Source organism: Clupea harengus, chromosome 25, assembly GCF_900700415.2.
Source record: "Clupea harengus chromosome 25, Ch_v2.0.2, whole genome shotgun sequence".
Taxonomy (NCBI): domain Eukaryota; kingdom Metazoa; phylum Chordata; class Actinopteri; order Clupeiformes; family Clupeidae; genus Clupea; species Clupea harengus.
In genome coordinates this window covers 3,492,962-3,507,961 of record NC_045176.1, presented here as the reverse complement: position 1 = coordinate 3,507,961, position 15,000 = coordinate 3,492,962, and the positions used below count along the sequence as shown (strand labels likewise).

The 15,000-nt window shown below is 47.0% G+C and overlaps 1 protein-coding gene across 1 annotated transcript in view; it reads right to left on the bottom strand.

Annotated features, from left to right (window-relative positions):
• LOC116219514 (transcription factor E2-alpha-like) overlaps positions 1–7,829 on the bottom strand; it is a 26,377-nt gene extending 18,548 nt beyond the window's left edge. Inside the window, exons 1-2 of the mRNA XM_031562834.1 lie at positions 7,807–7,829; positions 5,505–5,547 (exon numbers count right to left, since the gene is read on the bottom strand). Coding sequence (XP_031418694.1) covers positions 5,505–5,547 — 43 coding nt within the window. The 5' untranslated portion in view covers positions 7,807–7,829. The remainder of the gene's footprint in view (positions 1–5,504; positions 5,548–7,806) is intronic.
• Positions 7,830–15,000: the final 7,171 nt, after the last annotated feature.

Sequence of the window (15,000 nt, the reverse complement as noted above, 5' to 3'; positions counted from 1 at the left end):
TCCTGGAGAGATTGAATCATGAAAAAAGGAAAGTGTCGTTGTGACAGCAGTGATCTATCCTGTGTTTTGAAGTGTCAGCACTGGAGTCATTGAAACACAAAACTAAAATAAAAAAAATCTTATGTGCCACATCAATCAATCACACACAACCAACTTCTTTTTAAAAAATGCACACGTTTGCAACACATCACACACACACACACACACACACACACACACACACACACACACACACACACACACACACACACACACACACACACACACACACACACACACACACACACACACAGAATAGCGAGAAGAGGAACTGAGAGCAACACAAAGGAGGAGAGGAGGGCCGAGAGGAGAACAGAGAAAAAGAGAGAGAACGACAACGAGAAAGTGAGAATGCGCACACACACACACACACACACTCACACCAGAAGCTATACGGACACACATGAGAGATGGCAGCGGAGATGCGTATCCACTGAAGCATGCCGTCCCTGCTGCCTCCCTATCTGTGGCCGTAAGTAAACATGTTCTGAGATGAAGCACGGAGCGTGCCGGAACCACAGCAGAACCAGACCAGACCGGTTCTGACATAACCCAACTATATCTCTTTATATGAATGCACCCCAATGGCAGCCAACTCTTGAGGAATTGTAATATTGTAATTATAATTGAGGACTAATAGCTGCGTTTAACATCATCCCTTGTTCTCCTGGCTTTGGTACACCCCGCCCCCCCGTAAGACTAAAGCGATCCCCTTCAGTCAGCAGTCCTGTGTGCAGTCACACCATTTAAACCATCTCCTGTGAGGTAATGTGGAAGGAAGTCTGTGCTCGTGTTAAAGACAGAGGACTTGTCTGAACACATGGAGCACTTACTCACACAGTCAAACCGTGAGGAGGTGAGTGACAGGCATGTGTGTGTGTGTGTGTGTGTGTGTGTGTGAGACAGAAGCCCTGCTGGAGCTCTGGGCCTAAGGGCAACACCAGAGAACATGCATCACAGTGTACGACAGCATGAGGCATGAGTCAGCCATGCACGCGCACACACACACACGCGCACACACACACACTGCCCCTTTCAGCGGAGCTGAACTTTAATTACAGGGTGAGAGAGGCTGGAAGGCCTCGTCAGCCCTGACTCACTGACTGGGAACACACACACACACACACACACACACACACACACACACACACACACACACACACACACACACACACACACACACACACACACACACACACACACACACACACACGGGTTACAGAGGTGTTGAGTTAAGGGAGAGGATGCCAGGACTCTTTGTCTGTTCATTCTTTTCTCATGCCACATGCCAAGCGGGTGAGAAGAGAGAGCGACGGTTCGGGGTTGGGGTGGGGGGGTTGGGGTTGGGGTGGGGGGTGGGGTGGCAGGGAGGGGCAAAACTGGCACATTCAATCCAGTCCAGGCGCAATGACTGCACCCCTGACACACACAGAGCAGGCGTCCTCAGCACTGCCTGACTGAAAACACATCAGATCAATCCCTCTCGCTCAGATTCACACACACACATACACTCAATCCCCCTCGGTTTCTCTCTTACACACACACACACACACACACTTACTCCTCTCTGATACATTTAATGCGATTAATAAAATAATAGATTGACTCACTGGATACTGTCAACTCATTCATTCATTCCAATAACCGTGTCTGAAGTACATTTCTGAAAGGCTTTCATGTGAGCTCACCACAAAGTCACACACATAGACCCCTACCCACCCCCACACACACACATATACATATACACATTATATATATATATATATATATATATTATATGCACACACACACACACACTCACAGACACACACATATATGCACACACACAAACACATATACGCACACACACACACACACACACATATACGCACACACACATATACGCACACACACACACACATATACGCACACACACACACACATTTACGCACACACATGCAAATGACTCCTTTCCTGCATTTTTAGAGTGGTAAAAATAATCTCAGCCATTCTCACTTTCAGCCCACCTGTAAACGAAACCGAACGAGAGATGTTTCTAAAGCTGGAACACACACACACACACACACGTCAGATGACTACAGTGTGCTGTGACACACCAGAGGATAACCAATGCTGATTTTCCCTTCAAGGTTAAAGTTCTGCAGTTTAACGGCTCGAAACTATTGTTTGTCAATAAAGCCATTCTGTTAGGCTACTAATGCCTAGGTGGATGATAACCACTTGGTATTCAAAAAGCTGCTAGCCAGATACCTCTTCATTAGAAAGTTCTAAAAGCACACTTTAACCTCCTCTGCAGTTCAGCCAAAAGATTTATAAAGGCTCTGGATGACACATTCTCTCTCTAAGACTCTTGGTCTAAATGAATTAGGGACAACCTGACCACTAAAGCTCTTCATATACTCAGGCACAAGCTGGATTCTGGGACATGTAAGACACATGTTGTGGTGTTTGTGTGTGTGTGTGTGTGTGTGTGTTTGACAGACGGGAGTTATGATAAGAGCGCTGTGTCGATAAACTCCTCAGTTGTCATACATAGTGTTTACTTGTTTTTCATGCCTGTGTTACTCATCATTTCTGGCGTATGAAGTCTAGACCAGACCAGAGTGTGTGTGTGTGTGTGTGTGTGTAGCCTAGACCAGAGCAGAGAGAGTTGTTAGTCACCAGCTCTCTCTGCGGCCAGAAAAACCTCACTGACTACCTGCTGACTAAGAGTGGGTGAGCCACAGGACTCACCAAAACACACGAAAATACCCTCACACACATAAGCAGGCAGGCAGACACACACACACAAATACCCTCACACACATAAGCAGGCAGGCACACACACAAATACCCTCACACACATAACCAGGCACGCACACACACACAAATACACTCACATACATAAGCAGCACACACACAAATACCCTTACATACATAAGCAGGCACACACACACACACACACACACACACAAATACCCTCACACACATAAGCAGGCAGGCACACACACAAATACCCTCACACACATAACCAGGCACGCACACACACACACACAAATACGCTCACATACATAAGCAGCACACACACAAATACCCTTACATACATAAGCAGGCACACACACACTCACACAAATACCCTCACATACATAAGCAAACAAACAAACACGCGCACACACACACACACACACACACACACACACACACAAGCAGGCAGGCAGGCACACACAAGAATGCACAACACAGTCTTCAGGATGTACTGAGTAGTAAAATCTTAATCTGAGGGGTGTGTGTGTGTGTGTGTGTGTGTGTGTGTGTGTGTTTATATAGGTGCCGGACTGTGAATGCATTCTCATCTATGTATGCGTCTGAGTATGAGTGTGCGCACGCATGTGTGTGTATATACAAGTGTATTACATGGATGACGTGAGTATGCATATACGTACACTGTATTTGTGTGTGTGTGTGTGTGTGTTGCATTGACAACTGAAGGCTGGTGACTCATACTGTGAGTGTTTAGGTTGGAGAGGAGGTGATGGCTGTCTGTTGGACAGACGTGTGTGAGTGGCAGAAGAGTGTGTGTGTGTGTGTGTGTGTTAGAGAGGAGGTGATGGCTTTCTGTTGGACAGAAGTGTGTGAGGGGCAGAAGAGTGTGTGTGTGAGGGGCAATGGCTGCAGCCGTTGGGTCTTTTGTGTTCCCACAGCATCTCTGTTTCAGAGCGGCGCGATGCCACACAACAGAAATCTGCTTCCCTTCCCTTCTCTTCATCATCCTAGCAACTCCTCTTTCTCTTTATCTCTTCATCTCTTGTTCTCTCTCACTCTATTCCTTTCTTCCTTTCTGTCGCTCACACCAGGTCTGTTGCTGGCTTAAAAGTATCAAGTTTCCCCATTGAGGTGAAAAACAATCACATGAAAAACAGAGAGAGATGGAGAGGGAGAGAGAGAGGGAGGGATGAGGCAGGGAGAGAGAGAGAAAGAGAGAGAGAGAGAGAGAGAGAGGCAGGGAGGGAGAGAGAGGGAGAGAGAGAGCAAGAGAGAGCAAGCGAGAGCGAGAGTGGGTGTTTTGGGGGAGGGGTCCTCTTACTCATGTCTACACATCATCATTAAAGAAGTGACAGATGAATAACAGATGAGAGGAGGAGAGAGAGCGGGAAAGGGAGAGAAAGAAAGAGGGGTGGAAGAGAAAGCACAACAAAGACAGCAGGGAAGGAGATATATATAGAGATACATGAAGACAGAGAGGAGAGGATTGGATGTGTGTGTACATGTATATATTTATTTATTTATTTATACATACATGTGTGTGTGTGTGTGTATATATATTTATTTATTTATATATGGGTGTGTGTATACATGTGTATGTGTGTGTGTGTGTATATATATATATATACACATACATTTATTTTTTTAATTATATTTTTTTTTTTTCTCTTCTTTTTTTTTGTAGGAGCTGGCTGGAGGGTAGCGACATACTGGACCACAGTAGGGTGCAGAATCCCACCTTCCCTACAGGCTGAAGCAGCACTCATTAATATGAAGAAATGCATCAGTTGGTCTGTATGGTGAGGGCCAGTCTTACTACACTCGACCACTCTCTCTCTCTCTCTCTCTCTCCCAACCTCCCACACACACACACACACACACACACACACACACACACACACACACACACACACACACACACACACACACACACACACACACACACACACACACACACACACACACACACACACACAGACACACACACACTACCCACGTGATGCCATAATGCTAAGGCTAGTGCTACGGCTGCTGGTTCTGCCTCTATTCAAGGCACCCGGCTACGAGCTCAAGCTAGCTTCAGTGGCAGCCACCATTCCACCACCATCTTCTGGGGAAACAGCAGGAAGTACTCATGCCTGGAGGCAAAATGGTCAACTGCTTTCAGGAAGACCTGATCTTCGCTGGGAGTACTGACTCCTCTCAGATCGTCATGAAAACAACAGAAAGCCATGCGGCCAAGCCGGGCATGCTCTTAAATGGGTTTGCGTAGCGTGCATTTAAATGCTTTTTAAACGGGTTTGTGTGGTATGCTTTTAAATGGGTTTGTGTGGCATGCTCTTAAATGCTTTCAGATAGGTTTGTGTGTGTGTGTGTGTGTGTGTGTGTGCGTCTGTGCGTGCGTGCGTGCTGACAGCTTGTAAGGACGGGCATTTTTACAGGCTCTCAGAGGGGTCTGTGGGAAGTGACACGTTGCTTGTAATTGGAGAGGGGTTGGGGGGGGTCACAGGGGTGTGCCTGAGGGAGGGGGATGGGGGACTCCAGGTCTGCCAGTTGCCATTTACTGCTTCAACAGCAGAGAGAGGGAAGAAGTGGAGCGCTAGAACATCACAGTGAAGGAGGGGGAGAGATGAGGGAGAGTGTGTGTGTGTGTGTGTGTGTGTGTGTGTGGAGAGGGGGGGAGCATGACAAAAAGCTAGAGAGAGGAAAACAGAAATGCTTACCTCCAAGCGTTCTAATCTTCCCACCACTAGGCACCTCAAACATCTGCAGAGAGAGAGAGAGACAGGGGGAGAGAGAGAGAGAGAGAGAGAGAACATGTTAAAGGGCAGGTAAATGTGACTCATATGAGAAGTGAAGGGCTGACCACACAGGGCCTCTGTGACGGTCATGATGGGGGGGGGGGGTTCACCGCAGCATCATACACACATTTCACACATTGCTGAAGTGCATGTTTATGTGTGTGTGTCTGTGTGTATAAGAGTGAGTGAGAAAAGAGTGTGTGTGTGTGTGTGTGTGATTTGTCAGTCAAGGCTGAGGGGTTTGAGTGTACTTTATGTGTATTTGAGGACACTGGGGGCAGGGAGCATGTGTGTGTGTGTGTGTGTGTGTGTGTATGTGTGTGTGTGTGTGTGTGTGTGTGTGCGCTTTTTATGTGTTTTCATTCTCTAATGAGGCTAACCCAATCAGGGGACCCTGTCTCAATCCCCTACAGGGCAGTAAAGTTCACATCTCACACCATCAACCATCAGCTGTTTGTGTGTGTGTGTGTGTGTGTGTGTGTGTGTGTGTGTGTGTGTGTGTGTGTGTGTGTGTGTGTGTGTGTGTGTGTTTTTCTCCTCTTCATTCCTACAGCTGGGCTGCATTGTGGAGACTAGACTCTCACCCCCCCTGGGTGTTTGTGTGTGTGTGTGTGTGAGTGTGAGTGTGTGTGTGTGTGTCTCATTTCCCCCCAACCCCCAGCCCCTTTGGTTGTGTTGAGGTGAGTTTGACTACACAGTCAAGCACACAAGATCCCCTCTGATAATAAAGCTGTGAAAAAGCTACACACACACACAGACGGGTCACACGTCAGTGTGTTTGGAATACACACACACACACACAGTCTCACGCATGCACAGATACTGACAACCACACACACGCACAGATACTGACAACCACACACACACACACACACACACACACGGAAATGAGGAAGAGAGATCAGCAGAGAGGGCAGACAGGGATTTCCTCTCCTCCTCTTCCTCTGAGAATGACAGAGAGAGGGGGGGAGATTGAGGGAGAGAGAGAGAGAGAGAGAAAAAGATTGAGGGAGAGAGAGAGAGAGAGAGAAAAAAAGATTGAGGGAGAGAGAGAGAGAGAGAGAAAAAGATTGAGGGAGAGAGAGAGAGAGAAAAAAAAAAGATTGAGAGAGAGAGAGAGAGAGAGATGACCCAGTCTGGGACAAGGTCTTGTGCTCCCAGCAGGGGCAAAGGATTACTTGGCCACAGAGCGCACACACACACACACACACACACACACACACCCACCCTATTTAACAAACACCATGTCGGTCTCAAATGCTCCCTGACATTTCATTGCCTAAACATTAAATCTGATAACTGGTCTGAAGTTCAGGCTTATCTGTGATAGTCCTTTCATCCTAGTGAGGTCCCCATACTGATTTCAGATCAGGTGTCTCTGCCTTTACACAGGTCAGAGCGGATATGATTTACTGATCTTTCAAAACCATCTTTAAGACATGATGGTGGTAGTTTAACAGGGTGGGGTAAGGAAAAAACACTATAACTAGTGTCACAGTACAGTACACACTATGACTACTGTGACATTATAACTAGTGTTACAGTACAGTACACACTATAACACTATCACTACTGTGACACTAGTCTGGTTCTAAGGTTTGGCCTTGTGACGAACACTAAAACTACATCAAGATGTCATTGTCAATAAGACACCACCATTATTATTATTATTGTTACTATTATAGTAGTCATTGTTGTTAAAACTATCATAATTGTAGCTCAAACTAATGGAATAACAGTCCATAAGCAGCAAAAACACTTATAGCTCAGTCAACGTTAGCAACACAATACTGAAGGCATTTGGAGCAACTGTTGGGCAGAATGTTGAGTTAGAACTTTTTCATGTTTTCCAACAGCCTAGCAGCCATAGCCATCATATTCTCCTATCTTAGCACACATGAAAATCACTGTCATGGCTTCATCACACTACACTGCAGACGAGTAGACTCACATCTCTGCCTAGGCGCTCATGTTCACCCTAACATTTAGACCAACATGATCATAATTGCCTCCTCAGCACCACAACATTTGCCTGAATCTTTCACCTGTAAGCTGATTTATTTCTATACACTTTCTAACAACACACACACACACACACACACACACACACACACACACACACACACACACACACACACACACACACAAACAAAAAACACACACAAACAAAAACAAACAGACACACAGGCACAAAGGCGCAGAAGAAGCAGGGCTTCCAACTCACCGCAGTAAAGTCCAGCAGGTCGCTGAGTTTCCTTGTCTGTTCCACGGCAGCCATTGGAGTGAAGCTCTGGTCTCACCTCACAACGCTCACTCACTCAGCCACAAAGACTAGCCCTGACAGAGAGACAGAGAGATGGAGAGAAAGGGAAGGGGTGGGATAGAGAGAGAGAGAGAGAGAGAGGACATTGAGAACTGTAGGCTGGTAGGTAGTAGTTAGCCACTCAGAAGACACAGGAGTGTGTGACTGGCCGGATCCCGTGATCTACAATCCCCTCCCTGCCACCTGCAATCCAGCACGGCTTCCCTGGCCAGACTGATCTGCTGAAACTAGACAGAGGGAAGCCTCGGGGATATGTTGGCTCTCTGTCTCACACACACACACACACACACACACGCACGCACACGCACACGCACAACACACCTTGGCTTTTAGCGGAGGTGTTCATCCATAAGCGCGTCTTAAAGCAGGTCAGACTTGACGCCTCACGCACCGACATCCAGGCCAGCCACATAACGACGGCTTCGAGACTGACCTGGTTAAGAACGACGCAGTGCGCACACTCACACCGAATAAAACTTAAATTCATTAACAAAAACAAGTGGGCCTCCCTCTTTTTCCCTTTATTAACTCCAAACATGATAAAGACAAACATGTTTTGACAGTCTCGTCATGTCTCTTTGTCTGACTGACCTGCTCCAACCACTAGCAGGCCAGACCAGGGCTAACTAACTAATGCACCAGACGCACAGAGAGGACGGCCAATAGACAGGCCTAAGCCAGGGGACGGTACGACACAACTCAATGGGGAGAGGAGGCGACAGGCTCAGGCATTCATTAACTGTTTTTATGGCGCTGAGGAGCTTACACCTGCCAATGCAGAAAAACAGAAACCTTATGAGCACTCATTGTGGGTAACTACAGCTAGTCTGGAAACCTTAACGAACACTTATGAACATTCATTGTGGGTAACTACAGCTAGTCTGGAAACCTTATGAGCACTCATTATGGGTAACTATCTGGACCGGGAAAAGACATGGATGGGCTTAGACCTTTGTCTGAAGCAAAATCCATTCTCTCTAAATGTTAATTCAGCATCAGAGAGATGAGGTCATCTCCTCTCTGCATATCCAATCATTTTGGGGGTTTTATTTTTAAGAGTTCTTCCAGTTGTTCACCAAACTGAGCCAGATGACAAACTAATCATAAGAAACTCACTGCCTAGGGATTTACATTTTGCATAATAACAAAATAAATGAACCAAACCATTCCCCCTCCCAGTTTCATTGGAGAAACAAAGAGACCAAGTTCCTTAAATGAGTACTGACAAATCAAACACAAATCAAACAAGTATGCAACAAGTTGAGCCACTGCCCTCCCATATGTACATAAAGCATCAAGAGGATTTTTTCCCCCATTTTCCCTTTTTTTTCTCCTGAAAGACCTTTTTTATTCTTTTTCTTTTTTTTTTTTTCAAGGCCTTCCTGGGTAGGCTCTGGGGTTTTCCCAGCCATCGCCCTATCGTGGTTAAGCCCCACCCGACCCCGCCCCTCCCCCATTCCCTCGCTGCACTCTTGACTAGAACCCTTACAAACCCTCATCAGCCAATGACATCAGCAACTCCAACCAACCACTGATCAACCATCGCCACCTCATCGCCCTACCAACATCTACCCTCATCAGAGGACTTGTGTCAGACTCCTGTCCAGGCTGCGGCTCGTAAACAACATCAAAGCACATTAGAGACTTGTGGACGGCTCTGATAGCATCAGCGATGCCATGGTGAGGCACCACCAGCGCACCACAACCACCTCGGCTCCTCTAGCAGGGCATCTGGCAGAGGAGGAGACCACAGCGGCCCGGGGAGCGCAGAGGAGCCGCACTGCAGCTGACTCCGGGGGGGCCTATCTGGACTCGCGCCAGAACTGGGCCAGAGGTGGGCCGAGCCTGCGCCAGAGGTGGGTCTGAGCTGAGGCCCTGAACAGAGATCGCAGCTCACAGTGGTTCTGTTTCCTCAGCTGCAAACGGTCACTCCTTCACCTCACCCTCTTATCTCCTCCGCTAACAGGTCAGCCAATAAAGCCTGACTGATACCTTCAAGGTCACACACACACACACACACACAAACACACACTCCCCTTGGAGTTCACCCATACCCCTGCAGATTTCTATGCAGGCAAAAGTACTAGTGCCTTCCCACAACAGCATGTCCTTGTTAACCACATGAAGCCTGATCCTCTTATGCATGCATTCTCATGACGTGTGAAATGTTGGGGAAGAAAATGTGTAACGTGTGAAATACCGAAATACCCTTAATACCACATCTTTACCATCAGTGGCCATGGTGACTCAGTTTAACACTTTCTTGTTCACACATAACATCACACATTTTTGTGTTTCAAGAATAATCATGTCTTTTGATGAGACACTAGATTGAGGTATTGTATAGGGACTTTGTCATAAGCCAACCAACACCAATACACAGGTACCAGGTAAGACAAACTGAGACCACATGACTATCAACTCAGCAGACACAAGACTGCTCTGAGGGCCTGGAGCCTTGCAAAGACAGATCGTTCGACTAAAAGGCAATGGGTAGATTTGTAGAGGTGTGCGTAAGATACATGAAAAGTCTTTAAAAGTAGTAGTAGTTTTGTCTTGATTCATTCCTGAAAAGGCCCTAATGTGTATTACGGGGCCCTGTACATATGCTCCCTTCATTTCTGCTTGATCTGCTAGCATGTGGTAGGCAGCCTCTGAGTTAGCACTGGACCCGTGCTCACATCGAATTCATATTCTCTTTCTAAAAACCCTAAAAAATGAAGGGATTCTGCTTCACCGAGGCGCAGGCTTCCCTTTCATCTTCAGACATCACAGGGTCCTTATAGGTCCTCTGCTGTAGAACAGCCTACAGTATTTCATCATGGGGTCTCTAAAGGGCCTCTGCAGACCTCAGTTCCTATAGGGCCTCTGCAGACCTCAGTCCCTATAGATCCTCTGCAGACCTCGGTCCCTAAAGATCCTATTCAGGCCTTGGTCCCTATAGATCCTCTGCAGACCTCATGGGGTCCCTATAGATCCTCTGCAGACCTCATGGGGTCCCTATAGGGCCTCTGCAGTAGACAAGCCTACAGTATTTCATCATGAGGTCCCTAAAGGGCCTTTGCAGTAGATAGGCCTACAGTATTTCAAAGGCTCAGCCAGAACTGGACACCATGGGCCCTGAACAGACCCGAGTTCTTTCTGTGTTTGTGGATAAGATGATCATATTAACAGGGTGAGTGTCTCTCTCTCTCTGCGGCGGCGAGGATGACGTCCGAGTGGCTCACAGAAACCCATTCTCTTCCTGCCTCACAGAATACGTCTTCTTCTTCTCCCAACTCTGATCTATTTTGGGTTCAGTAAGGGGAATAAATTTGCCCAAATACACATTAACCATTTCAAAAATATCAATGGATCAAGGTCATAGCAGTCAAACTTTCCACGGCAACAGTTGATGCTTTGTCCCGTAAATTGACAAATAGCAAAATGCAATTTTGTATGGATTCACATGGTGGAGGGCAGAGGGACAGAGAATACTGTATCAGTCATCTGGAGAGATGGCTCCCTGCTCAGAGACATTGCGCTGAAAATGCATTTAAAATGGACTTAATGCTATTATGGAATATGCCATCTAGACGGGGACCGAGGAAGGAGGACCAAGGAAAAGCAACAGAGAAACAGATAGATGGATCAGACTGGCAGACACGGTTTCTCTTTTCTGTGTGAATTTGGACTGGGAGCCGACCAGGACAGTTCTGCCACCCAGACTCTAGTGGCTCTGCAGACAGAAACAATCAGACACAGACACTAGCTGATGAAAGAGAAGCCAAATGAGACCCTTCAGGTTTTTTCTTTTTTTTTTTTTTTTTTTTTCCTCGAACGGCAGCCCTCTATTTCCCCGAAGTGAATATCAGAAGTTCCGCAGTGCAGGAAACGAAAGACTGAGGCCGACCCAGTTCTCACTAACTCTTCTGTGTTACTGCCCATCACCCCCCAACCCATCGTTCAGAATTCTTAGGACTCGGAATTAGGAACTCAGAATTTCAAACTTCAAATCCTGATTCTGATTCTGATTCTGATCTACCTCACAGGACTAAGATGGAGGAGCTGGCTGTACCCTCTGATGGATGTGGAAGCTGGACGTGCTCGGAGACCCCTCTGAGTGCTGTGACCTCTACCTTTTGCAGAGGTCACCACAGGCCTGTCGTAGCCATGGGAACCCCCACGAGAAGACGGCTGGTGCCAGTGGTTTCTGCAGGTGCTTCTAGTGAAAAAACAACGAGCTGAATGTGAGCACACCTGTAGCCCCCCTCCTACACACACACACACACATACACACACATACACACACAGACACACACATACACACACAGACACACACAGACACACACGCACACGTACACTGACATTCTCTCTTATGCACACACAAACACATACACTCACACTCCCATGCACACACACACATTCAGACACACACACAGACGCTGGCCCAACCACATTAAGAGCTCTTTGCCAGAACCCCGTGTAAGATTCTCATTCTCACTTTCCTCTGCATGCTCTCTCTGCCTGACAAAAACACTCACACCAGAGCTCGCGTTCGTTGTAGCCACCAGAAACACACATAGACATACAAACACTCACAACCAGGAAAACACACACAGACAATGGACAACGACTCCCACTCAGAAACACACATAGGACATGAAACAAACACTCACTCCCAGGAATACAACACCACACCAGGAAACAACACTCACACTCACACCAGAAACAACACTCACACACACACCAGAAACGACACTCACTCCAGAAACAACACATAGACATGACAACACTCACTCCAGAAACACACACAGACATGACAACACTCACACCAGAAACAACACTCACACCAGAAACACACATAGACATGACAACACTCACACCAGAAACAACACTCCAGAAACAACACTCACACCAGAAACAACACTCACACCAGAAACAACACTCACAGACATGACAACACTCACACCAGAAACACACACAGACATGACAACACTCACACCAGAAACAACACTCACAGACATGACAACACTCACACCAGAAACAACACTCACACTCACACCAGAAACAACACTCACACCAGAGCTCGCTCGTGTAGCCACCAGAAACACACATAGACATGACAACACTCACACTCACACCAGAAACACACACAGACATGACAACACTCACTCCAGAAACAACACTCACACCAGAAACAACACTCACACCAGAAACACACACAGACATGACAACACTCACTCCAGAAACAACACTCACACTCACACCAGAAACAACACTCACACCAGAAACAACACTCACACTCACACCAGAAACAAACATAGACATGTTTTTTGGGTATGTAAAGACACGTACATACATACATGCATTCACTGGGCACAGACGTGTAAACATAAACAGATTATTTCCCTTCAAGTGGCACATACCTGACCTATGCAAGTAGTCCGAACAACATGGAACTGAATGCATTTTGCAATTCTGATCTGAGCCTCATTCATAGGTGTAAAAATGAATAGGATGTATGTGGCTGTGCCTGCTGCCGGATATAAGTTTAGTTTCATCATAACTATGCGTACCCATGTACCCTTGTCTACGGAGACAGACCAGGCTAAAGACAGACAGACAGGCTAAGGCAGCAGAGACAGACCAGACTAAAGGCAGACAGACAGGCTAAGGCAGACAGACAGGCTAAGGCAGACAGACAGGCTAAGGCAGCAGAGACAGACCCGACTAAAGGCAGACAGACAGGCTAAGGCAGACAGACAGGCTAAGGCAGACAGACAGGCTAAGGCAGCGGTTCGTCTCCTCTGCTTCATAATGAGTCTGAACATTTGTCCAGCCCACAGAAAACATATAACTTGCACAGCAACGCGGTGATTGCTATGTTCTCCATCTTCGGAGGTGCTCTGAACTGAGAATTTGTTTCTGGGCTTCTACACATGGGCATCGTTTCAGGACCGTTTACAGCTCCCACTGGTGTCAGATTTAGGTCACATTCTAAGGCGGATGGGAACGCACACCTGGAAAAGGTCACCTAGGAGGAAATATTTGAGCAGAAAGGACTGCGGTCTGATCGTGGCAGTAAATGTCATAATGATGTTATTGTTCTACGGCAAGGGGCTGGGCTGGGGTGGGCTGTGGTTGATCTAGGGGTTGGGGTTTGGGGAGGCTTTCCCCAGGAGTCTGGTTCAGAGTAAAGGCCATGCTGAGGGACAGTACCGCTCGCTCTCAGGGTTTTCCCTCCCTCGCACTGTTTGGTCATTTGACCCATTATCTGTCTCCCACACCCACACACACACCCACACACACACACTTTCACAGACACACACTCGCTCACACGCATAGACACAAATAAACACACACTCTCTCTTTCTCTCTCCCTAACCCTAACCTCCCTGAGCAACAACAACAACATCAACAACTCCCTCACACATCACTCCTGTATATTCTCTCTCTCTACCCTTCCCTCTTCCTGTTTATACCTTGCCTGGACTCTTCCCCATCTATTTCTCTCTCTCTCTCGGTCTCTCTCACTCTCTGTCCCTCTCTCCCTCTCTCTCTCCCCCTCCCCCCCCCCTCTCTCTCTCTCTCTATGTTTCTCTCTTTCTCTCTCCCTCTATTTCTCTCTCTCTCTCTCTCTCTCTGTCTGACACTCTTCCTCAGTAAAGCATAAGCATTCATAGATAAGAGTGCATTGTTAAATGAGAGTCTGCTCTATGTGCTGGTCAAGAGTGGCGTCTACCTGATAGGACAGGTCCCACTGCCCTTCGTTGTGGAAAAAACAGGCTGCTTTCTTGAACTGAAGTAAATATGTTCATGACATTCCCCACCCAAAGCAGAATAACAAATCAGCACAGAGGGGAATTACAATTTACAACAACAACAACTACACCTCTGTTGGGCTCCCCCCCACCACGAACAAGTGACACTTCAAAATGACACTTAGGTAGCATCATCTGAAACACATGTGAGGTACTAAACCCATTCTCCTCCTGTCAGAAACCTGATCAAGACGATCAATCCAGCTACTAAACCCATTCTCCTCCTGTCAGAAACCTGATCAATACGATCAATCCAGCTACTAAACCCATTCTCCTCCTGTCAGAAACCTGA